The sequence below is a fragment of the Panthera tigris genome, chromosome X, assembly GCF_018350195.1.
Source record: "Panthera tigris isolate Pti1 chromosome X, P.tigris_Pti1_mat1.1, whole genome shotgun sequence".
NCBI lineage: Eukaryota > Metazoa > Chordata > Mammalia > Carnivora > Felidae > Panthera > Panthera tigris.
The window spans coordinates 29,818,283-29,845,266 of NC_056677.1; the positions used below are offsets into that span (position 1 = coordinate 29,818,283).

General features: G+C 35.9%; 1 protein-coding gene across 1 annotated transcript in view; it reads right to left on the reverse strand.

The window, feature by feature from the left end:
- Positions 1-10,657: 10,657 nt before the first annotated feature.
- The window catches only part of TMEM47 (transmembrane protein 47), a 30,487-nt gene continuing 14,160 nt past the window's right edge, over positions 10,658-26,984 (reverse strand). The window contains exons 2-3 of the mRNA XM_042975004.1: positions 24,257-24,397; positions 10,658-14,039 (exon numbers count right to left, since the gene is read on the reverse strand). Of these exons, the coding sequence (XP_042830938.1) occupies positions 13,861-14,039; positions 24,257-24,397 (320 nt within the window). The 3' untranslated portion in view covers positions 10,658-13,860. The remainder of the gene's footprint in view (positions 14,040-24,256; positions 24,398-26,984) is intronic.

The following is a 26,984-nucleotide window of genomic DNA, read 5'->3' on the forward strand; positions in this document are numbered from 1 at the left end:
TCAGTGGACAAAAGAAAACACTGTGACCCAGAGAAAAGTTCAGTAAACTGCCCAGGCTCAGAACACTGAACACAGTAAATAACAGAGGAGAGGTTTGAAATTAGGGAGTCTGGCTTCAGAAGCCATATCCTAACCAGTATACTGAATGGCTTTGTTCTTGTGAAGATGAAATGAGATTAATTTTTTTCAAAGTGCTTTGTCAATGTTAAAGCACACTAAAAATATAAGTCATTATTATGAAGCTGCAACTCCTTTTCAAAGATGCTGTAAAATTTCAACTAAGTTTTTTCTTTGTCTCATAAAAAAAGAAACCCCAGGCAAGCACAAGATGATTTAAAATGCACTGTTCTTTCATATGCCAGTTACACAGGGAAAACTGATAAATGGTGAAATTTAGCATGCCACCTTCCTTCCGAATCGGTGATAGACCGCTGCTATTTGCTAGGCAACTACCAAGTAAACAGAAAAATAAAGGTATGGTTTTCTTGGCAAGTGTCATTAAAAATAGATTAAGTTTACAGTAAATGCAACCTGTAGCATAGATCATACAAAAAACCTGAAGGGGAAATGAAGGCATTAATAACATATTTCTTAATTTTATGAAGCGTTACACACATCAGTCCACTGAACCAAAATAACCTAGGGAAATAACAGTGAAACAGGCATTTATTCCTCAGCTTCGAGGAGGCATGCAAATACAAATGGTGCAAAACAAGAAGCTGATTATTCCTGGAAATTAGAATAAACATAAAAAAGAAAAGTCTGGAGATGCTAATAGGCATTAAGTTTATGAGGTGTGACTTTATTTACATGGAAGATTCTCTATGGGCATGAGTTTTTAAAATTCCATTTGATTTTTCATTTCTATATATGTCAACCCCAAATTATTATTTTCTTCAAAAAATACAACTAGAATGTTATACTGGGTGAAATGAATAGTGGGGAGAACTGAAGAGAAATAGGAAGAGGGACATCTTGATTTGGGAGGCTTTTGTCTGCAAGAGTCTTTTTTTTTTAATAAAACACAGAAATGACACTTTTAAAAAGAAGGAAAGAAAAAAGTGAACTTGGAAGAACAGAGAAGAAAAAAGGAAAAAGAACCAAAAAAATAGATTAAACATAACAGCAAAAGAGAGTTCTCCAGAAAGCATAAGACTTAAATGATTTATACAAAGCCTATTGCTTTATCAACGTCTCCAAAAAAATCCTAGGCTTGATTTAGCCATTTCCTATTTTAACCATTTGTTTCTCTGATAATTGTCACCTATTTTTCTCTGTCCTCTGAAATAGGAAAGAGGAAAGAGGGAGAACACTCAGAAGAGTTTTGCTCTTGAGTGTCCTTCTCTGGTGTTGTTTTCAACACAAACTATTCAGTCATTCATTCATTCACTTCTACATTAACTAACAAACATCTACTGAGAGAAATGATAAGTCCTCATTAAGGGACGGACATATACAAAGTAGGCTGAGAGAAAACTGACCCTGCTTAATATGGATTTGGATAGCACTTTTTCCCCCTAATCCCTACACCTTCGTGACCTCCCATTTCAAGTGAAGTTCTGAGTCTCCTCATAATATACTTGATCAGATGATGTCACTTTGTATAATTCCTGCTGAATTTTACCTTATTGTCATTGCTTCAGTGTCCTGGCCTGTCAATAATTTTCAATCCTGACAGTTTAAACATACAATGCTATATGCCAATTTTTATGTATTCTTAAAAGTCATTGACAAAATTTCCCACAGGCCAGATGACTAAAGAAGAAAAAAAGACTGAAAAAATTGGCACTCTATTACATGGCTGCTAGGCATATAAATTGATACTACTGCTTTGGAAAACTGCTTGATTATTAAGTTGAACATGTGAATCCTTAATAACCCATCAATTATATTCCAAATTATAAATACACAACAGAAGTGTGTGCACAGTTTATCAAGGGATCTGGACAAGAATAATCATACCGTCAATATTTGTAATAGTCCACCCTGAGAGCAAACTATATGTCCAGCCACAATAGACTGGATAAATAAATTGTGGCATCTTCATATAAAGGAATACTATAAGGCAGTGAGACGGGCAAGCTCACTGTACGTGCAAGATGGATAAATATCAAGGACATATGTCGAACGAACTAAGACAGAAACAAAACAACTACTGTGTATGCCCATTTTCCTGAATTCAAAAAGCAGACTGAATAAAACTGTAATGTATCAGATGAATAGTTATGTAGTCAAGCTATTTTAAAAAAAAAAAGGAAACAAGGAAATGATTATCTCTAGGGTGAGGGAAAGTGGGAGGAAAGTGATGAGAGAAGCATGACAATTTCTGGCTTTTGATCTTGGTTATGGTTATATGGATGTTCACTCCGTGATAAATTACTGAGCTCTGCATATGTATTTGTACACTTTTGCATGTGTTTTCTTTCACAATAAAAACAGATTTTAAAACAACCAAACAATATTAATTAGAACATCATGTATGGAAGCACCCTTTACATGATTATCTTCTGTTTTATCTAAATTCCTTTAGCCTAAGCTACCATTAAACATTGTGCTTTTTTTTTAAATCGTTGCTTATAGAGACCATATCTTTCAAATAAACTACTTAAAGTCTTATCTAATACTTTCACCATTATTATTTTGTGAATAAGTGACATATTAGCTTGGAATTGCTAGGCTGGAAATATATCTTAGAAGATAGATAGATAAGTCTTCTAAAATTAAAGACACTGAAAAATAATAACTAGGATATATGACAACTCTTCTTAAATCTCCAATATTTTAATCATAAGTAAGAGCTAATTCTGAGGTGAAAGTCTTTTAATCACTTACAAATAAGTAATAACCATATTTCCTTAATCCTAAAACATATTTCCTCACACCTATGAAATCAGAGTGCATCTTATAATCAACTGCATCCTCAGTCTTTGTCAGCCTCGATCAAAATTAAGGTCTTCCAGAGAGAATTTTCATTTGCTTTTGCCAGCCAACTTGAGGCACTAACCCATCTGAGACCATTTTAAATTAAATTCTCTGCTTGAGGTTTCTTGGACCACACTGAAAGTGTGAATTCAGATCTCAAACTTGCGCGAGTAGTGAGCAGTTGTTCAAATTTGCCACCCAGTGATGAGGTTGAAATGTTATGGTTCTTTTGCTGTACCTTTCTCTGTGGCCACTCTATTGAAATGTTTAGTTTTATACCGAAGCTATAGCCTTTGGTGACCCAGTTTTAGTTGGAGAACTCCTGTTAGACCACCCTTCCACCCATTCCTGGTTTTTCCTTTCTTATTGGTACCTACAATCTTACAATCAGTGATGTCTTAGATTATACAAGATACAGGTCACAAGTAGAGATTTGCTTTGTTTTCCGCAAGAAAATATTTAGCCTACGACTGGACAGGAAAACTCAGACTGATTCTTACATATATCATTTTGTTTAACCATGTATTCATTTTGGTCAAAATCTTGCTATATACTCTATATTGTAAAGTATTAGGTTGTAAAAAAAATCAGTGAACTTACTTTGAGAACTGCAAATATTCCACAATATACTGCAGAATTATTGTTTCTATGTGAAATGCTTTGTGTTCCCTACTTGAATCAAAAGACCTGTGAATTCTCAGATTATACCTTTAGTAATGTCCCATTGCCTTGTACAATATTGGGCTGATACTAAAAACACAATAAAACTTACCGAATATTTGAAGGACTAAAAACAAATATGCAGTTTGCGCCAAACAAAGAAAACTTCTGTAAATAGGGTCATCTGTGTGTATGTGCACCCAAATGCAAAGGAAAGGTCAACATCTGGGCACAGAAGCAAACAGAGCTTCTTGGTTGGTCTTCATTATGAAAATATTTTGGCCTTGCCAGGATTAGATATTATTGAAGAGCGCTTGGGAGGGTATTGAGAATCCTATCTACAATGCTTGCTCCAACAGATTCAATTCACAGCATTAGCAGGTAATAAAAGAGGCCTCTGGACCATGTAAGGGATTGCCCAGGCATAGCTAGGTGTACTGGCCATTTTATGTATTAATGCCAATCTCAAATAAATCACTTTTCTGGTCTGCTGTGGGAGGAAAGGATATTTCTGTCAGTAAGTGAATGGAGGATTACTGACTTGCTGACCTTTCCTGACTGTGATAAAAGACGACTTCTTTCCTTTCAGCAATACTTTAAAAATGGAAATTGCTCTTTTAAATGTACGATGTGAGAATGAAGGAGGGAGCCCACTATTATTCCATAAATAGATGGTGGCAGAGGGCACCCCTTGGGAAAGGAAGAAATTCTCATTAGGGCTATTTTTCTGAGAGTTGTCAGTATGCATGCGTTTGCATTTAAAGACTGGAAAAAGGAGGAAGCAAGTCCTGACCTGATGTATTTTTAAGACTCTATTCTTATTCCTGCAGCATTTAAATATAGTTTGTAAAATACAGCACTCCTAACTGCCTTGTGCTATGTTTGTTATGTGGATTCTTATGTCATTCTCCTGATGAAGGAGTCAGGAATGTAAAATGATTTTGCCTTGCATTATTAGATCCAAATAAAAATGGAAAATAACAAGGCATGCATTTTCCCTTGACCCAGGAAATGGGACAGTTGCCTGGTATTTCAAAAACAAATGGCTTTTGCTGTTCAGACCACAGGAAAAAAGACTGTGCTAAAGGATTGGACTTTTTGTTAAATGTGTTTGAGGATCTTTCGAAGGCTTGAGAAATTTAAACAAATGAGAAAATGATGATGTAGAGTATTTTGTGATATCAGATACTAAAACAACTAACATGGCCCACAGAAAGTCCTGCCATATCCCTGAAGTCTTCTATGAATTTAGTCTTAAGGGTCCCCTTTTGCATTAGTACCCTTTGTCAGTACCATTCTTTTGTCTCATGTTCTGCATGCATGTGGCTTCTCCAGATAATTTGAAGATACTGTTCATAGAAAGAAGGGATCATGTCTTAGACTGGTGAATGCTTCTGGTTCTGACTCAGTTCGTCTTAAGGGCATGAGGCCATCTGCTGTCATCCAGAGTCATAGAAAAAAATGTCCATCACAGCTGAAATTTACATCAATCAATAGAACTTAATTTTGAAATAAAATAGGGGAAAAAAAACTCTCGCAGTAGATAACTTAGTCCCTGAACGACAGCTGTGAAGATGAGAGATAATTTGCCTATAGTATTTTGCACCAAGAACTAAAATATCCTAGTATGCCATTTAAACACCTAAATATTTTGTATCTCATTGCATGAAGGAACAAGCCTCCTCTTGAAGGTGTTAGTATCTATATCATAGTGCATCTGATATTGAAATACATATTTCATCAGTGGATTTTCATGAACAAGAATATTCTTCTTCTTAAAATACACACACAGAGACAGGGATTTGCATTTAGGAGGACACAATAGCAAGAATGAGGGAGGTTTTACTCTCCATCCCTTGTTTAATCCTAGGTTGAGTTGGGAACACCAATGTGAGAGAGACTAGTCTTTGACCTTGGATTTAGTTGTCTGTGCTTGTATATAACTGCTTTTTCATGTGTAGCCAAAGGGTGATCCAAGAATAACTGTAACCATTAAGATGACTTGCTTACGCAGCAATTAATGGGTTTGCTGAAACATGCTTGATTCTACTTGAGCTTGATTTACCTGAGCCCACAGCAGCACTATAGTGAAGGTAATGGAAACCTTGGTTGATGTTATTGTGTGTGTGGTATTACTCTGAAATCCTCAAGATAAGCCATAAGTGCAAAGAAATAGGCAAAGTCAGCAAGACTGACGTTCTTGGAGAACACATGTGAATCTGGAGTTGTGAGGCGCAACAGCCCTTATGGGATAATGCTGATTACCAATACATTCTGGATGTAAGATGGAGGAGAAATTACCATGAGTGGCTTCAGAGATTCCAGGGCAGCTTTCATGCCATCTGATAATTATCGGTCTTTCGCTCTCAGCATATGACTTTGATCCTGGAAAAAATATATACTGAGAAGAGAGAGTTCACATTAAAATATTTTCCCTGAGCTACATCGTACTGTGAATAAGACATTGTACTGTGAATGAGACAACTGGAAGCAAATTTTGACAGGGAAATAGTGTTGGGCACCCTGGGTTGGGATGGGAAGTGTGTAAAGAAATCTTCATGTACTTCCCAATTCTTCTTTGGACATTTAGCACAACTCGAATATTGAACCCTCTAATAAAGGGTGCTTTGTCTAATAGAAGTTCTATTGTTTCCAACTAAAACTGATTTAATCAAAACAGGAAATTATTGGAAGGGCACAGGAGTATTTCATGGAACACAAGTCAGCTTGATCTCACTAGGAACTGGTACTCCTTCATATCTCTGGGTCTTACATGGTCCTTTTTGACTGTTTCTCTCTGCGTATCTATTTCGTTCCTTTATTCTCTGTAGTTTTTCTTTGCACCCCTGCACACACCCCGAAACCCCATGGCTTATGCATTTTATTACTAGCTACATGCAGAGACCAATTCCAAATTAATGGGCAAGAGAAACAGAGGAGTCTACCTTAAGGCAGGAACCATCTCTGCTGTAATTACCTCTGACCAGGGGGCCAGGGTCATGTGGTGCAAATATGGCTGCCTCCCAAGTCCACTATTGTTCTCAGAAAAATCATTATGGGTGGAGCATAGATTCCAAAGCTAATCAATTACACCAACCTGTCAGGCTTCTACTCTCATATCTACACAGACTTATACCACACAGTTATGACTAAATGGTAAAACTTGGAAGATCAAACTGTTTGATCTCCTTTTCCTATAGATAATTTTCCCCAATACTTACTCTGACTATAACTTTGTATTTCCATTAAATTGTAAATCTAAAAATGTACCACTTCCCAAATAGATAATATGCAAACCATTCTAAGCATCTAAATGCATGAAATTTGTACATGTTTATACTAAGAAATCAAAACCAGGCTTAGTTTAGGAAAACAGCATGTTTTCCTAGCATATTACACATGTTTTTACCATCCAAACAGCACAATAGTCAAAGAAATCTGAGGCCAAACAGTGCTTTTGGTTTGAATGGGCATGAGAAGTCTTAATTGTTGCCTCAACTTCTAGAGCATTTCTAATTCAAAAATGTTATGCAATCACTGGCAGCAAGAGGTTGCTGTGTTTAGGATCATACTTGAGCTTCCTAAAGCTCAAATACCTGGCTAACTATATGCTAATGACTTTTGATACACATAGGGGAAAAAAAAATTTTATACATGCCTGAAAAAAATGGGAGAAAGTAACTCACAGTATTCTATATTTTGAAAATTGGCTAGAAGGATATGTGCTAAATATTAAGGTTTGCACAGAAATATTCTGAGAATAGATTTCCCAAAATTCTGCTTCATTAAGCAGCATTTAAAACTATCAAGGTCTTCAGAAAATGTAACTGGAAATTTTATGTGAAATACATAAGGATTTCTATATTATGTCAAATTTATGCCAAAGTTGTTCCAACAGTGAACAGCATTCACAGTTGAATGAGAAACATAATTTTCATGATCATGAATGTTAAAAGTTTTATCATTTAGGGAAGCAAAATTTCCCACCCCAAAATGTGTCTTTTGGCATGTGGATTACTTTAGGCCCATTGTTTTTAAGAAATAGAAGGCTCAAGTTGTTTTCTTCTTTGACTCCCCCATAGCTGCCTAAAAGGATTTAGAGGATATGCTTCAGGAGAGAGCTGTCCCCATACATAACTACAGTATAATATGAACTAGGTGTGGTGGACAGGGAGGAACATAGCAAGTCCTGTTTGATCAGACTGTCCCATTGTTTCTGGATGGCTCAGCAAATATTTGTTTACCAAACATTTACTTTCTCATCTTCCTGTGAATTTCCTTCCTTCCCTTTGTATCCCCAGACCCCTACCCACTTTTCCTTAGCTCTCGACGGCATATAAGCCTCAATTGCCTGACTGCCTCTGGTGTCATAGTCTTTTAGAGTCCCCATATGTACGTAATGAAATTTGATTTTCTCCTGTTTATCTGTCTCATGTCAATTTAATTCTTAAGACCAGGCGGGGCGGTGGGGGTGGGGGGGGGGAAACAAACCTTGAATAGTAGAGGAAAATTTTCCTTCCCAACAATTGCAATTTCTCACTTTGCTTCTTTCAGATACATCACTATGCAAATACTTAACACACTTGTAATAGCTAGATAATGTTTAAGAAGAATCACCTAAATATTAAAAATTGGAAAACTTGTTCTTGATGTCAGGAGTTGCCACACTACCAGTGAGCAGTGATATGGCCACAAAGGGGGACTTACTTTCCAAAAACACTTTGATATAGAAGTTTGTCTAGGAGAGGTTGCCAAGCATGAGCGCATTATGTCTTTTCAGTTAACATATGGTACCAAAGACCAGCAAAGTAGTGTTTCTTCTCCATTTAACCCTTAACAATTTAACTCCCCATTCATAATAATCTTAAGTCTGTTCAGACTTGAAACAGTATCTTTGAACTCTTCTTGTGAACCACATTTTCATAAAAAAAAATTAAATAGGCTGTGTGATATTTCTTATTTTACCTTTATAATGATAAATTCAAAGCAACCAAGGGGCACTCTTAAGTACCATCATCACATCTATGTAATGTGTAATTATATACGATATATAATTAGTATATATATGTTTAGATACTATTTTCTTCATTAATTCTTGTCACATGCAGAAATGGAAGTATTCAAGGTTTTTGCTGGTTTGATGACATGATTTTCCACGTACCTGTTCCAAGTTTCTTTTATAATCATTATTCCTATGAAGTCATTCAACTTGGAAATCATTGCTTGCCAAAACTGAGTTTCTCTGGTGAACCACTCAACACGGCTTTAGTTTTATAAAGAACACCATTCTTTGTGTGCTGTTAATCTTGGCTTAGAAACACCACATATTATTCTTCCCACTTGAACAGTTCAGCTCCTGTTCTCTTAGTTATACTTTGGAACCATTAGACTTACTGCTGGAATATAAATGTATGAGTCACCCAGCTGGTGACTCTTTGAAAACAGATTTTCCAAGTATAGATATATGGACTCTCTCTTCATAGCAACATTCAGTTGTTCAAAATCTGAGGACTTCCCAGTCTGAAGACCTGCCTCATGCAAGAAAAATTGTTGGCATTTTGTTAGGTGGCATTTTGTTACTTAGTGTGATTTTAACTTTGGCATTAAGTAGCTATGATACCATGTTCCAATAGTTGACATAGATGTTAAATTATTCAATAAGTTAGAGCTTCCTGTGAAAATGCTAAGCACATAATTCTAATTTTTATTTGCTCTTTTAATCTCATTTACGAATGCACTCCTGAAAAGCTGTTAGCAGAAGGTCATGAGAATTTGGTAAACCAGAAATCCAGGTATTTGGTGGATCATTCTACAGAATAGAAAATAATTTCACTACCAATTTATTTTCTAACCTGAATGACTTGAAAACCTTCAAAATGGGACACCGTGTTGACATAGGATGGGCCTGATTTAATAAAAGAAACTGCTAACAGGCTATATGGCCATTATGGCAAAGCAAATTGAAATTACTTTCCTGTTTCATGTACACAATGAAATCCCTGAAGGCAAAGGATAGTCCCTTGTTAAATCAGAATGAAGTTATGTCTCCATGTCTTCCAAATTCAGAGAAAGTGGGTCATGGATAATTACCAGGCAGGACATGTTTGTAAACATGTTTTGCTCAGAATTCTGTATACAAATGAAAATAATTTATATTGAAATTTTAATCCATCAAATAAATGATGCTACTCCATCAAATTAGAATAAGGCCATTGAAAGGAAAATTTCCAAGATGACAGAAAATTTGTGAAAATGTTAGAATTTATAGTTGTTAAATATGTGTAGTTTTGGAAGTTTGATATTAAATATAGCATAGGCTCGCAGATGATTTACAATATTTTTTGGCAGGAAAAAATACTGAGAACCTTTCAAAATTTAAGGGTTCATATGACACATGAAAGGATATCCTAACAAAAATATGTAATTCATGTTCAAACTGATTTTATCAACACAAGAAAGTTTATTCAATTATATGTGGTTCTGTTTCTATCCTCAAGAAAAATTTCTGGCAATCATACAAGTGAATTTTATCACTTAAATTTCTTTCCAAGCACACTCACCGTTTATATGTAAAGCTGATGCAAAATTTTGACTTTATGAACTCCTTCACATACACATGTGCATGTGCACTGAAAATTCAAAGTGCTTCTCTAATTAAAAATTAGAAATAGTGCAGGAAAGGCTGTTTTAACATACCTTGCAAATGCTGAAAATGAAACAAAACCCAAAATAGAATTATCAACCCCTTGCTACTCCTGTTTCTAATTGTGTCAGTAGAGGTGGAAAAAGGATAGCCTACTCTGTTATCTCCTTCCAGTGCATTTCAAAACAAAGTTTCAAGTCAACATTTTTTCTTTTATTGTTCATATAACTCACCTGCAGAGGACAGAAAAGAATCTTGGGAGAGAATATGAAAACAGAACTAGTTTTAAAAAGTCTTACATAAATAAACATGTCATATTATGTTCTGTTTTTGAAAAAGTATATATTGTAAAGGAAAATGTGAACTGAAGACATGTAATTTAGGAACCTGTTAATAGGTCTACACAGTAGAGAAGACACAGGTCACACCACATCGGTGAAACCACTTTTATTTTTATTTTTTCCACATAGATAACTTCATGTCAGCTACAAAAACCATGAAATGAAGAACCATTCGTGAAACTGCAAACTCAAAACCACTGGAGTGATAAACAGGTTTCCCCCAGAGGACTGTTAGAAAAAATAACCAGAATACCATGGATTCATATTTAAGTAGTAAACATGTCATATATTTAAAAATAATAAATATAGAACAGCAGTAGAGAAACTATAGCATCAACAGCATGAAGTATAATTTTATTAAGACAGATGAAATTTCTAGGCACAGTTTTAGGCATTAAAGAGGACACAGAGGCATAGGTTAGTGTGCGCTGCTCTGTACAAAAATACAGTCTGAATAAATTACATTGCTAGCCATACAATTAGACGTCACTTACCAGTCAGTTCATTGCATGTTTAATAATATACAGGTACATGCTAATCCATATATATCATTTATATTTCAAACACATAGGTCTCTCTATATTTGTCTTTTAAAATTTACATGTTGAACTTACAAAAAGCTAAATAGTTGTGCAAGAAATCCAAATAACTAGCCCTGCTGAGTACTTTATGCTCTATGTGTGTATGTGTATATATCTAAGATAAACAATGGATTTGTAGTTAACAGTTTTGCTTGTAAGAAAACATCAAACAAACCTAAAGCTGCAACGACATAATGTAGGTGAAAATTCACTTGTGTTTATTCTGATAGACAAAACAGTATTTTGGATGATCAACACCTTTCATGTTGTACTGAGACTGTTAGCAATGAAATACTTTCAAATATTAGTGACGGTAGAAATATAGCATAGGGCTCTTCACTGGGAAGGGGGAAAAAGTCATGTAAGAAATCTACTTTTCAGTGAACTGCAAATACGTGTGCCTTAAGCCTATAACGTATTCTGTCATTTTCCAGCCTGTCATATTGACAGACAATGAAAACTTGCTAAGACTGGAGATGTGATATTGGTCTAACAGCACACTGCATCCTCTACTAGGACCAAGAAAAGTGCCTCATTGATGTCAGCACCAAAGTACTATTCTTCCATTATTCAGGAATAAAGAGACTCTCTCACAATAGAGAGGGTGTAGGAGACGAAATCCCCATTTGACAAATACTGTATTTCTCATGCTGCCCTGACAATACGCAATTAACTGCAAGGCTGTCTGGCCCAGATTTTACTATTTCTCAAGAAAATTGCTTCAAAAGATTCTATAATACTAATATCTTTCTGCAAAATTTCTACCCATAGTTTCTCATGATTCTATAGAGAATCATATACTTTAATAAAGGTTTCTCTCTAGGATGCATTTAATTCCTTTTGTCTGTCATTGCTAAAATAAGATTAAGCCTGCTTCTTGATATTTACTTTGTGATTCTATAGAAAAGTCACAAGATAAGGTTTTTTTTTTAAGCATTTGAATAATAAAATAGTTTTTTTTTTCTGTTGTTTTGGCAACAGTTCTTAAGACAAAGTGAAGGCAGAACTCTGCTTTGGGAGGTAAAGCAAATTATTAAATACTATTGATGTGGTCCTGCTCTTAACGGATTTTGCAATACAATAGAACATAAGTACGTTTTAAATGATTTTTCCAATGCTTCCTTCTGCAAAAGGGCCAAAACCAGAACATACTGTTTTAGTGTTTTTGTTAACAAAAATAACTATTTATAACTTTCATATTAGAACTGTATATTTGATATAAAAATATGTTTACAATTAAACTATCCAAATTTGTATATTCAACAGGATTAACACAAGTTTGCAGGGTGAGATTAGTTGCAAACTCATTCCCTATTACTGATATTTCCTTCCATTTGAACAGCCAACAAATGATTCCTTTGACATAAATCCATCATAATTGTGTACACAAATCAGTTAGCCCATTAGTTAACTCCAGAGGACCAGGTGACAACCAGATGAATTCTACTCCTCTACTGAGACATTTAGACATTTATAGAAATCTATCGCTATTCTTTTATTTTTTTAATAAAGACATTTAAAGTACTTGAAAAAAGCAGCCTTCTATTTTACTGAATTTTTAACAAAACGATCATTCTAATTGCTACTCTCTTTTGAACTACAGTGCTTACAGAAGAATCATGAATTTTCAGAGTAACACCATTTCAGTTTTTCTTCTTATACAATTCTATTAAAACTTTCCAGTGAAACAGTAGAGAACATAGAGCAAAAGCTTTAAGGTATATGTACTTTTGTACAGTAAGTAAGTGTGAATACCAATCTAAGCCTCTTAACGTGTACAAGGTTAGTGTTCAAATCACTTCACTAGAGCAAATATTACTTTTACGTGTAATAGGCAAATGCATGTATAGGGCCAGGGAACAACTTATTACCATTTATACTAATGGTTCACCTTTATAAAAATATTTAAGCTTGTTACATACGCACAATTATTTGCTGTCATGTTTGGTAAATGACATAAAGGGTACTTAGGACAAAAGCAACTCATGCATATTTCTTTCTAGTTGCCCCAGGGAAAGTAAAGACTCCCAATTTTCCTCATTCTAGATATGGCTGAGGCACAATTTCTAACCACATAATGAAAAGCACGTGTCTCCAAGTCTTGACTCCCTTCCCCGGGAGCTGCTGATTGCCAAAGCATTGCCTCCCATTAAAATAGAGTATTCTTAAAGGTGGAAGTTGTACCATTAACCAATTACATTCAGAACTCCCATTAAGTGCTGAAGGGCAGTTCACTTTTCAAAATCTCATTCAAGCAAATAACCAATGGCCAATGTAGTCATTGGGCAGGGTAAGCAGGTGATAAAGGACTCCAACAGTGGAATCCTTGTCAGAGCAAAGAACTTCTAAATGTTGCTTATGCCAGCTGTTCCCCTGCAGGCAATAGGAGATTCAGGCATTTCTCATTTCAACTAGCTTCTCACAATGGTTGCTGTCATACAGACCCTTCACTTGTCAAGAAAAATGACATGAACATATTGCAAGTTTGCAGCATTTGCCTATGTCTAATCAGCTCTCTTAATTTGTGCAGGTCCCTAAAATGAATGTAAAAGCTGGTTACGGTGTTGATAGCCAAAAGGCAAAAGATATTAAATCAACTGAGCAAACTGCTTGATGCTCCACAAGTGTTTTAGAAAACAGTGAGTTAGAAAAGATACAGACATAATCCTTTTGTTGGATGGTTGGTTGTTTTGAAAATCTGAGAGTGTCGGTTCTAGTAGTAGTCTTCATAGTTCTTAGGGTTCAGGCAATAAAGGATGGCACCCCCAAACGAAAATATAGTTGCACCCCAGGCCAGGCCATAACCCCAATTGAACTCATGGTAAATTTTCAAGCTCACAGTTTCAATGAACTTGATTGGGTAAAGGACCAGGCTGCAAACCTGTAAAACAACTGAAAGGAAAGCAAATCAAAATTAGAAAAATGTTATTTGTAGAAAATAAAATGATATAACATATAAATATATATATGAGAATTACTTTCTAATCAAACATAAAAGCCAAAAAATTTGAAACACTGCTTATTTCCAGATGGCACACCTCAAAACATTAACAATTTTTTAACACTGTTTCACAATATAGTAGCAATTACTCTTAATAATTAGTACCTCAGTATAATGGTATTTGATGAAATAATTAGTGCAATATAATTATTTGAGCATACAAAGTAGTGATTCACACTTTACAAACATACATGTATAATTATCACTGTTATGGCATACAGTGGTCCCATACACTAAACTGTTCCACTATATAAAACCTGTAAATAGCTCCCCAAGAACAGTGACCCCAAATGCCAGCTAAAATGCCTGTGATTTATTTAAGCTCTTGAGGAGTTGAGGAATTTGAACTCATTTGTACTGATGAAACTGGTCAACCTGTGATTCAAGACATGCTATTTCTTGCTGCTGATTCTCAATACCATGTAACTCAGCTGACCATTCCAGCAACTCCTACTGTGGATGTCTTTACTTATATTCCTCTGTTCAAAAACTATTTCCATCCTTTTCCTCTAATCTTTAAAAAGGGGCTCATTTTTCAAGAAGTGACATTTAATAATACATTTGCATGAGATAGATGACATCTATATATTCATTCTTCACCTACTTTCAAAACAGAATGAAATCAATGAAGGCCTGGGAGATGATGGTACTGAAAACATAAACTAATGATGGCTACTACAGTAGAGCACAAAACTTAGCTCTTAGTTCTTAGCTAAATCTTAATTCTTAGTTGGCTGTCAGTCAGGGCTAAAGAGAAACTGTGATGAGTCATAACTAATAAAATAAAACAAACCAAATAATCCGGAAAGGCAAGGGTGTTTTTTAATATATCTAAAATTAAAGTGGTATTTATCCTGTGGCTATTTCTATATGGGAGACATGGGATTACACAAGAGATGATATCTTTCACTCAAAATCATAACTTCATGTGGGATCAAATATTATATAATTTCTATTGTATTTAAATCAACTTAACTATCATTTATGGGATGTGTCTGCCTCATTCTCTACCATATGACAGCTTCCACCCTCAAGTTACAATCTTTAAAAAAATCTGGGGTACTATGTGACAGGGCTTGGCAAACTACCAAATCTGGTTTGCTGTTTCTGAAAAAAACTTTTACCGGAACACAGCCAGGCTCATTCATTTATGTATTGTCCGCACTACAATAGCAGAGTTGAGTGGCTGCAATAGAAACCATGTGGCTCACAAAGCCCAAAGTACTTACTATCTTGCCCTTTATAAAACAAAGTTTGCCACCCTGCTACATAAAATAAATGTTTGGTTAAAATGATTATTATTTGAGTCACCTTAAAGATGCTGTAAATTCCAAAAGTACAACAAAAATGTGAACAATTGAGACAAGAATAAAATTTGATATGGTAAAAAAGATACACTTTATTAAATTTTTTAAAAAGCAATAGGATGGATAGTGTGTTTAATTAAGCTGGACTTCTGCGTTTTAAAGTCTATGCTCATCAATTCTCAGTACCTATAAAAGATCTTTATTACCAATATGATTAATGTTCCTAGCAAGTCATTAATGGTCCTCTATTTCTAGTATAAAGCTGATGAACTCCAGAAAACCCCTGAGAGCATGATTCCACACAATCATTACTTTCTCTAAGGCTCTGACTAGGGGTCAAGTAACCTTTCTGGAGCTGGGTATAAGAATTTGAAACATTTTTGCCATGTAACTCAACACTGCTCCAGATCGGCAGTGGCCTACCACACTTCCACACCATGGAGAGTGGATGGACAAGTAGATCCGTATAAAAGGAGAATCTCTTGACATCCAAAATGGAAACCACACCTTGTTTATAGTTTAAAAATCTCAGAAAAGATTTTAAGTCCATGTTAGGACAACTGACAACCCATTATATAACCCACACTTCCTCTACTTACAGCCAGTAAGTGCTAAATATGTGTAAATATGTGCTAATTTTAAAAAATTCAGCAGGCTCTGTGTCTTTGTGAGGGAAAGAGTGCTTTCATGTTTTAAATGTCTTAAAAAGAACAAGAAGTCAATTCCTATCAACCATGAACTACAGAAAACAAATTCCAAAGTTACTAAGTTTTTTAAAAAAGGCATTTCTCCTCAGGTTTCTCTACTCTGGTTGCTAGTCAAAGGATGCCTGATCCTACCAGGATGTGACTGAAATATAAGTGAATTAGGAATAGTAATTCATTTACTCATTCAACAAATTCATTCATTCAATAAGAATGTTTGAATGTTTCTAAAGTGATACAGTTTAAGGCACTGAAAACAAAAGTTGCTACCCCCATTAGTTAAATAAGTACAGGATATGGCAGACATGATAATACAAGAAAGCAAAAAAACAAGATCGAGGGATACAGGCTGCTCTTTCAGATCAAAAGCTGAAGAAAGCCTCTTTAGGGAGGAGTCATTTGAACACAGTCCTGAATGAAGTTAGGGGTGCAGGCCACTATAGTGAGGAGTGAGCAATCTGGGCAGATGGCACAGGTAGCATAAAACCCGTGACGCAGGTGCATGCTGGTTGTAGTGGAGCATCAGTAAGGATGCTGTGGTCACAGGACAGAGAACACGGTGGCGACTGGTAGGAGAGGAGATGGAAAAGAGAGCCAGAGGCCCATTCAGGAATGGCCCTGTGAACTGTGGGCAGGGGTATAGATTTTATTCTAAGTGTGATGGACAGCTGCTAAAGGAGTTTGAACTCAGAAGCAATAACTGATCTGAATTCTACTCTAGAAGGGCTCTATGGGTTCTTTTGTGACACAGCCAGTCTCTAGGGTGAGTTGTTTACCTAGACTGCTTTTAATATTCATTTCAATGTGTTTTATTTAGCAAGTATTTGGCCTCCATGGTATAATACAATGATATAATTTCCCTCCAGTGGAAAAGTGGAAATACAACTGCATTAGGCTCCAATGGCATATTCTCCTGAGCAGCTTTCTTAGAGATAAAACTTTATTGTGTTGTAGCCAGATGAAAATTACCCTAAGATGTTTTATGCCTCTGAATTATTTTTCTCTCTTTAGAATCACTGAAATGCATGTAATAGCAAAATTGAGAAAAAAAAAACATGTTTAAGCCTGCATTTGTAAATAACTTTCTCCATCTAATAAAAATACACATACACAGGTAAAAATGCCTCCTTGCCTTTTGTAGATGCTGTGGGAAAAAAAAAGAACACAAAAACAAAAAAAAACCTGAAGAGTTCAGGACTCAAGAAAATATCATCATACTGATATTTCTACTTTACCACCAATCAACGAAACATAATAGGCATTGTATGTGGTATTCTCTATGCTCTATGTCAGACGCAACATGAGTAAAGTTGTGGAGCATTTTAGAATTTGAAGGGAATGTGAAGTTCATTTTATACCTCTCTCCACTTGTTTGAAAAGAGGCAACAAAACTACTAAGCATGAAATTGGTGGCTAGAAGCATGACAAGAACTTAGAGGTACTAATTTTGTCTTATGTCTAGTTTTAAGGGGATATTTTTTAGTGTTTCAATATTGAAACAGAAAACATGCAGTATTGAAATATTCAACATTTTCTTATAATGGGATATTTCAACAAACATTTATCGGATGTTCAGTGTGTGTGTAGTAGGTGAAAGGGGTAAGACAGATAGGACATGGCCCTTGACCAGTCATATTTCATGCTCTATGGTGGAAACAGACACACAGGTAATTACAAACGAATGTATTCAACACTAATAGTAGAGGCATGTTCACTTATCCATTCATTCCACATTTACTGAACTCAATATTCCAGACACCATTTTTGCCTGGAGAAAGAAGGGAAAGCTTCCGAGAGGAAGCACCATTTGAACTGGATGGGACTTGGTCAGCAGACAAAGATGAAAAGACCTCTAGGAAAAAGCAGCAGCTTGTACAAAGCTTAGCAGTATAAGAGGATGTACCTATAGAAACGTCACAGGGTTGGAATAAAGGCTACATTCACATAGAAATGTTTGGTTCAGACTCTAAAAGGCTTAGTGTGTCATAAAAATAATAGATTGGATTCTATAGGGAGACATCTCAGAGATTATTTTTATTTTTTTCTAATAAAATATTTTTAAATTTTTTTTTCAATGTTTATTTTTGAGAGAGAGAGAGACAGAGAGAGAGAGAGAGAGAGAGAGAGAGAGAGAGAGAGAGCGTGAGTGGGGGAGGGGCAGAGAGAGAGAGGGAGACACAGAATGGGAAACAGGCTCCAGACTGAACTGTCAGCACAGAGCCTGATGTGGGGCTCAAACTCATGAACTGTGAGATCATGACCTGAGCTGAAGTCGGATGCTTAACCAACTGAGCCACCCAGGCACCCCTCTAATAAAGTATTTTTTAAATGTTTGTTTATTTCTGAGAAAGAGAGTCGGGGAGGGGCAGGGTGGGAAGAGGACAACAGAGAGCCCATGACAGGCTTGAACTCAAGAACCATGAGATCCTGACCTAAGCCTAAGTCATACACTTAAATGACTGAGCCATCCAGGCGCCCCTCAGAGGTTAATTGTAGATGCTGTCAGCACCCTACCCATAGACTTTCATCTTCATCACCCCAGTGCATGTCAGCCCGACTTCCAGCTGTGAGCACCACCTGCCCTTCTTGGCTTCACTTTTCCTCTGGCCACTAAAGCTACTTTGCCTGATTGTAGCCTGGTGCTCTGAGAAATTAATACTGCTGTCTCCCCAGCATCACCTTGGCCCTTACCAATGACTCTCAGAATATCGTTTCTAAATACCCCAGTTCCCTAGTCCTTCCAATGAAATAACTCTGAGGTGTGTGTTGTAAAATTGGTTTCCAGAATTTTTCCAAGAGAAGCTCCAGCTGTGTACGGCAACAACTGGTTTGATAATGTACTCTTTACTGGCTCCCTTCCCTTTGCTGTCTCACCTTCTGTTCCCTTCTTTTACCTCCCAGATTAAGTGTTTGTACTGTCTTCTTGTCTTAGGTTCTGCCTCTGGGGAAGCCAAAGGGAGAAGCAACAAGGCCAGATTTGTATTTGAGAACTACACCTCATGCGTTTGTGTGCAAGATAGACTATAAACTGAAGAAGACTGGAGAAGGAAGGCACTTAGGAGGCTGGTCAACGCATGGACACAGGTCAGAGAATGGGAAGAAAAGACGATAAAAGATAAACTCAGTAACTGGATTCTAGGAAAGGGAAATGAAGGAAAGTCATGTACACATTTTAAGTCAGATATTAAAATTTGAAAAATAAAGTAGGGTAAGTTCAAATTTGGGAACTGAGATGTTCTACATGAGGAAGAGTTATACCCTCAACTAAGGCAGCAATTGTGGTACATAAAAGAAACTATAGAATTAGAAGATAATTTAGAGACAGAATTGATAGGACTTACCAGCCAAGTCCCTAAATGCCGAACTTACAAAAAGAAAATGGCATTTTGGAGAATGAAACATTTGCCCATAAAGGGTTAATATGAAGTCTTCTCCTTTTCCTTTTGAAATTTCATCTGTAACTACTGAGAGTTGTAGTACATATGAAATTAATTACTGCACTGATACTATAAAATGTTCTAGCCAGAGAATAGTTTCATACTGATAAAGATCTGTGAGTAGAATTCCTTTTTAGTTTGAAATCTAAACTGGACACTGATTTTTCTGCCAAAATCTAGACTGAAAATACTTTCAGCCACCTCATACGTGTGACAGGATGGTGAGGAGGGCTGCAAAACACAAGCCTCTCATCAGATATAGCTCAGAGGTGGAAAGCAGTTACAGGACCCTGGGGAGGGGGGAAATCACTATTCTGTATAAACACTTAATTGCAGAAGGCTTTTTGCACATAAACCAGAAAGGAAATATCATTAATAAAATTAGTGGGGATTCCGTTATTTAAAATCTGAATTATAAGACTGAGAATTCGCAATTTGTACTAAAGGCCTTTGAAAAAATGGAAACAATCATCCTAAGTCCCCCTGGGGAATAAAAAAGATCTGCAAAACCAGACAATAAAAGAGGAGGACTCAGAATGAGGCAACTCCTTTAATTTCACTAAGTGTTTAGTGAGAACTAGATGCCAGTTATCATAATCCCATCATATCTCACTGATCATAGAAAGTTACACAATAAGAAACGGGCTACAGTCATCTGTATTGGAAACTTGCACACTTTCATGATGTGCTCTGATTGAGTCATGTTGCACTGATCAAGTTGTGGACTTTATGACATCTCCCATTGCTTACTCCCTTGGGTGTTGCCCCCCAAGAGATGGAGTAACAGGAATAACAGGATGGACTCCAACTGCAGTGCACAGTTGGCAGCTGCATTCAAAATTCAAGGCTGATTCTGCACTTCTTTTTCTATGTGTTATATGTAACCAAGTAAAGATGACTTGTGAACCCCCATGTGGACTTTCAACTGAGATAGATGCCCTGAACTGAAACCCTGGCTCTGCAACTTATCTATTGGATAACTCTGGGGAATTACTTGACCTTTCTGAACGTATTTCTTCATTGATAACATGGGGAAAAGAAATACCTCATCTTATAAGAGAGATAGTATATACTGAATGTCTAGCAGTGCAACACATGGTAGGTGCTCAATTCATTAGTATTGCCAGCATTGTTATTACAAATATCTTATTCTGAAGTCTAGACTTCTAGGACCAGTGAGGGAGTTGTGGAACATGGGACAATGTTTTATTTTATTTTTTAATGTTTATTTATTTATTTTGAGAGCAGGGGGGAGGGGCAGAGAGAGAAAGAGAGGGAGAGAAATAATGCCAAGCAGGCTCTGAGAAGTCAGCACAGAGCCTGACAATGAGAGCCTGAGCAGAAATCAAGAGTCGGACACTTAACCAACTGAGCTACCCAGGCACCCCAGGACACTGTTTGAGATGGGCTCAGTGATGACTATCTCTCCGCAATTCTAGCAACTATCCAGGCAGGTAACGAGCCCACCCTAAATTAAGGACTTCAGAGAAAAAGGGACGATGAAAAACCTTTATGAGATTTAATCATCAGCTTTTAGTAAATACCCTTGGAGTACATAATCTAACACCAAAGTAGTACAGTTACATACTATAGGTGCTCAACATATATTTGTTAAATAAATGAATGAAAACATGAATAAAAGAAAAAATAATTTTTATAATTATTACTTTTTCGACCTCTTTTTGGTCTGAGCTTTGTGCTCACATAAATTTTACTGCTTCATAAACTGCAGAGAGAGAAATGGTTTAAGAAAAATTGGATTATAGTTAGCTTGTTTACATGCCTGTTTTCCCTGTCAAATTATAAGCCACACACCTTAGTCATCTTTCCATCATTGATTCAACTATCTATTGACCACCTCGTTGTACCAGGCAGAGCACACAGTACTGAATGAATTATATACTCCTGTGTAGAGATGTTTCCAAGTGGTAGTGCTATGCTTGTTTTGAGTTTATGTATTGCATGTTTCAGCAGAAGCAAAGATTATTTCTTTGCTGAGACAGATAACAAGATCTGTGTGTGGACACCAAGATAAGGCTTGGTATTATTTGGGGGAAAAAAAAAACATTTTGAGAAAAGAGGAGAAACACAGACCATTTTCAAGCAGACCAAGATGAGCAAAAAGGTAAAAGGGCCCCAAATAAATATTTACAAACAATCACTAAACGGAATTACAAGTGAGACAAGCCAACCAATAGAGTAAGTATGTTTACTATGAGGCAAGCAAAATCAACAGCCATGATTTTAACTAGCATTGTTTCAAGTAGGCAGAGTTCCCAAATTTGTTAATCTTCTACCCAAATCAATAATGGATTATTATGTGTAATGAGTATCTTTTCCAAAATCAGCTACTGGCAACTCTTTAATGGTTTCTCAGATGGCAGAGAGAAACCTTTTGTGACATGTTTCAAATCACCAGTAAGTTTTACCTTGCTTATGTCCAAAGTGAACACAAAACTAATGGTTATTTCAAAAAAGCTTCCATAAGCACAGTGTCAAAAGAGAATGAGTAAAATTATACCTTAGCACATGTACATTTTTAAAATGTAGCAGTATGATGCTCACTTGAGCTCTCAGTGGGTAGAATATAAATATATGAATATTGCTGTAGGGATTCCTTTCATTATTTTATAATTTACTACTACTTGTAGTAGCTAGAGCTAAATAAAAATCTTTATTTTGACCAAGCCCAGTACCTAATAACTTATATTCATCTATAGTATACTTTCTGTTAAAACCAGTACTTATTTTCACATTTTCATAAATTTTGCTATACTTGGGAAACATACAGAGCTTCTTTAGAAAGAACTAGGAGGAAAAAAAAAGAAAGAACTAGAAACTCCTAATTATTTTTCTAAGCATGTTTATAATAGGTGCTATAAACAATTGGATTTCTATGTAGATTCTGCATATGCTAGTAGGTGGTAAGTTAAAGTCTAAATGAGACAGTAACTAGGTAGCACAATAATATTCCATATTTATAAGAGAATGTCTAAAGTACCTCTATACCTTCCTAAAATCAGAAATATCTGAGTATTCTAAGAATTATTCAAAACATAATTCCAGTTTTAAAGAATGGTATATCATTTCAGAACAATTTATCAAGAAATTCTATTATGATTAATTATCTAATCACTATGTTAATAAATCCTAGCTGCAAAGACAAACTTATACTAAAATTAAAATATCTAAAGTTATTTCATTCTAAAAATAGAAATAGCCACGAGAAATCCATGAACCAAGAAATAAACTAAAGAATAGTGATGGAATCTTTAGGAGAATTTTCAGGTTTACCAAATGATTCACAATACAGTTCTTTATTACACAGGAGATCAACAAAATAATCATAGTATGGTCACTGCCTATGACTTCAGAATATTTTTTTCAGAATATTTTTTGTAATAGTGTTTTCTACTCTTATTAGAAAGTATCTGTGGTGATACTTAGTTAGTTTTATGGGTCTCTTAATACAGTGTACACTCTGTAATAGGTACCTAATAAACAGCTGAATGAACAAATCATTAGCGAATGAGCCATGTTTAAAATTCAGTAGCCTCCCAGCCCCGGCTCTGCTGGTAACTACTATGTAATCTTGAGCAAGTCACTTAAGAGATTTGAATTAGCAGTTTTTCCAGATTGCTTCAGGCCTTTGGACCTTTATTTTTATGACACCTACATTATGATCAGTCTTTGTGGGTATAAAAAATGAACACAAACAGCAGGGGGCAGCAGAATACTTCTGATCTTACATTTTTAGATCAAACTACCCTTCAAATACTGAGAAATTTCATCTGTTCCCATCTTTAAACAGCCTTTAAAAAAAAAAAATCCATCTAATAGCCTAGATGGTTCTGTCAGTGTCTTCATTATTGACAGTCACGGGGGCTTATTTTGCAGTCTTCAAATCAGATGTGACTGACAGGGTAAACTGAAGGCACCACAGGAATATTTCAGTTTGAATCGAAGAGAACAATATATTCAAAGCTATTCTTACAAATGAAAATTAAAACACATAACAATGTGCTGGACTTTTAATCTTCTAAACCTCCTTTCTAAATAGTTCCTTGATTTCAGCAAAACTTCCATCTTACCTTGGTTGATATTTTTATCCAAGCTGTGCTTCACAGAATGATGGTTGTTAAGTTAATGAATATGGCATTGACCTCATACAACTGAATTATCTGATGGTTCGAGTTCTACATTATCATTTTTCATTACAGCCGTGTTTATTTCCAAATAGATTTATACCTTTAAGGCTATCCATATTGGAATGTTTTTCAGTTTCATGTCAGAAAACAATAATGTTGCCTTAAGATCACCAAGGGGGCGGTAAAAGGAGTGGAAAAAAACTGAATGTGAAGACTGTTCGTAAACACATCTGCTGCAATTCGTAAGGCAACAGCCCTGTCAAGAACTATTACTTATTCATGTTTTAGTTAGAAGTTTAGAAATTGCCACTATGCTCTGTGAAATGCTTATTTAACACACTGAAAACTAATAATATGATAAACCCTTAGCCAATTTACCTTAAAATATAACAAATGTCTCTCAATTTGTATGTAATGCAGCAACCACATACTGCTTTTGCATGAGAAGACAGGATGGTAGAAAGGTTCATGAAACTTTAATATCAGTTTGAAAGTAATAAATATATATTTACCTGCTGCAAAGAGCATGACAGCAACAGGTCTGTAGAAGCGCCTTCGAGATCCCACGCAGATAGAAATCAAACCCACCAGGAATGCAATAAGAATGATGGCAGCACCGCCTAAGAGTAAAGCCAGGGTAGCAATCTGCCAATCTGGAAAGAAAAGAAGATACTGCTTTTAAGCAGTCAGTCCTCAAAGAATCAACACAACTATGTTCACCTTGCTGCATCTAAATACATGTGATCTTACTGTGTGCTAAGCGTCCTTTGGGAATTGAAATTTTTTACAACAAAAATTACTATAAATGTCCTTCTTCAGAAAAGTCTATTATGCTAAGCTCAGCAGTGTTTTTAGAGCAGGGGTTTGCCATGCTTTCCAGACTCTACTAAGCCTTCATGGTAAATTTGGTATCCTTTCCATAACCTATTTTGATTACTGTTTTTTTCTATTGAGCTAAAGTTCACAAATCTTAAATATGAAAGTAGAGAATGTGATGAAATTTTAGATATATTCATATACTCATATAACCACCATCCAGATTAAGGTCTAGAACATTTCCATCACCGTGGTTCCTTCATGCCTCTCCCTCCTCCCCACTCAGTATCACCCTCCCACCCAGGCTAGTAATGGACATCTATACCTCGGATTTATCTGTGCCTATTATGTAAATGGCATGAACTCTTTTGTGTCTGGCTTTTAAGTGTGTGATGTTTATTTTTTTAATGTTTATTTATTTATTTTGAGAGACAGCTGTGCTAGGGGCATAAGCGGGAGAGGGGCAGAGAGAAAGGGGGAGAGAATGAGAGAGAGAGAGAGAGAGAGAGAGAGAGAGAGAATCCCAAGCAGGCTCTGTGCTGTTAGCGGGGGGGGGGAGCTAACCTCTGGTAGGGCTCAATCTCAGGAACCATGCATGAGATCACGACCTGAACCGAAATCAAGAGTTGGCTGCTCAACCGAATGAGCCACGCAAGTGTCCCTGGGATATTTGTTTTGTTTCTGGCTTACATGTCTCTGATATCCACCCATGTTGTAATACATTCTTTCACTCTTTTTTTTCTGTCCTTTTTTGTAAAGCCTGCCCTTTCTGTACAAAAACAACAAAAAACAAAAACAAAAAACAAACAAAAATCCCCACACACACCAAGTTTATATTTGCCTTCTCTTCCTCCCTTTCTCTAAAACAACTCCCCCAGCAAATTGGCAGCAGGAGAATTTGTCGGCTGTTTTTTCTGCCTCTCTTTCATTTCATTCTAATCTTACTGTGGTATTTACTGCAAGGATGGTTTGTGAAATTAAGTATTCCCAGGGAGCCAGAAGGTACTCTAAATAGCTGACATGCCCTCTTCTTCACTCATGCATGGAAACAGCAAGCATATATTGACCACTTACTATGTACAGGTCTCTGTACATGGATACTTTGTCTCCCATGTGCTGAGTGAAAAGTAAACCTTACTTAAATGCATGTGTCATTGCTTATAAAGATGTAAAAATAGCCTGACAGAAAATTGGCCCATTTCCCCTTCCACAGAAGAGTAGAATGTTCTCTAAGAAGAAGCAAAGTGAATATATGAAAGCACTACCCAGCTTAGGAAGCATCACAAAAAAATGATACTGTCCATAACATTCTTCAGCGGGGGTCCTTTGGAAGTCCCAGGCTGCCTCTTCTGGCCTTCACTTTAATATATGTGCAGAAAATGAAAACAAACTTTAATCCATAGTTAAGTTGCAATGTAGTCTATATAAAGTCAAGAATTCATGACATTTTGATGCTGCACTCTGAAATTATCCCTCGAGAAAGCTTCCAAAGTGCACACTTTACCACTGTAGGATAAGGGACGAGTGGAGGAACCTACAATTCCCTAGGATTTTCTCCTTTTATTTATACTTGTATTTCTCCACCTCAAGAGTCCTCTTCCACATCCTTTCCTTTTAATAAATTCTGGATTTATAACCAGCACTGAATTAGAACTCACCATGTATTCAGGAAACAAACAAACAAGGGGAAAAGAGAAAAAAAAAATCCACACTTCTTAAAATATAAAGGTGAATCACAAGAAACTGGAGAGTATTTTTCAGCCATCTACTTGTAACAAAGGCATATAACTTCAAACAAAAGTATATCTGGCTTTCAACTAGAGTTTAAAAGGATAGCCATACTATGGCTTTTTTGTTCCATAACAGCATGTAGCTTTGAATTTAAAAAGCCAAAAGAATAAAAAATTTTTTTAAAAAAATTAAAAAGCCAAAAGAATAATCCTTACATTTGGAAGTCTCCAAATTTCTTTGAAAAAGTTTATACATAGGACAATTATTTTACACTTTAACATAATAGAAATTGTTCTGAAAACGTTTAAGTTGAAACTTCTGAAAAAGTAAAATTTTCATTATATCAAAGTGTTTGGGGCACAAAAAAAAATCCATCCGTTCATCCATCAGATTCTTTAAAAGGGCCTATGCTGAATATTTTCTAGTTGGACCATTATTTTCATAAAATGATCATTACTTTTAGCAACTTTCTCCAAATTACTTTAAGAACTTTTAAAGAGTTAATTTTAAGTCAAGATACAACTATTCACTCATTTAAAAAGTACCTTAAAAGATTGCTTTTTTCTGATAAGCTCTTTCACACAGCCCAATACATATGTATAAAATACCATCCATTTGACTGCTTCCACTTTTCAGTCAAGATAAAAAAGGAATTGATCTTGATCACTTTCCTCTACTTTAAATATCCTCAAA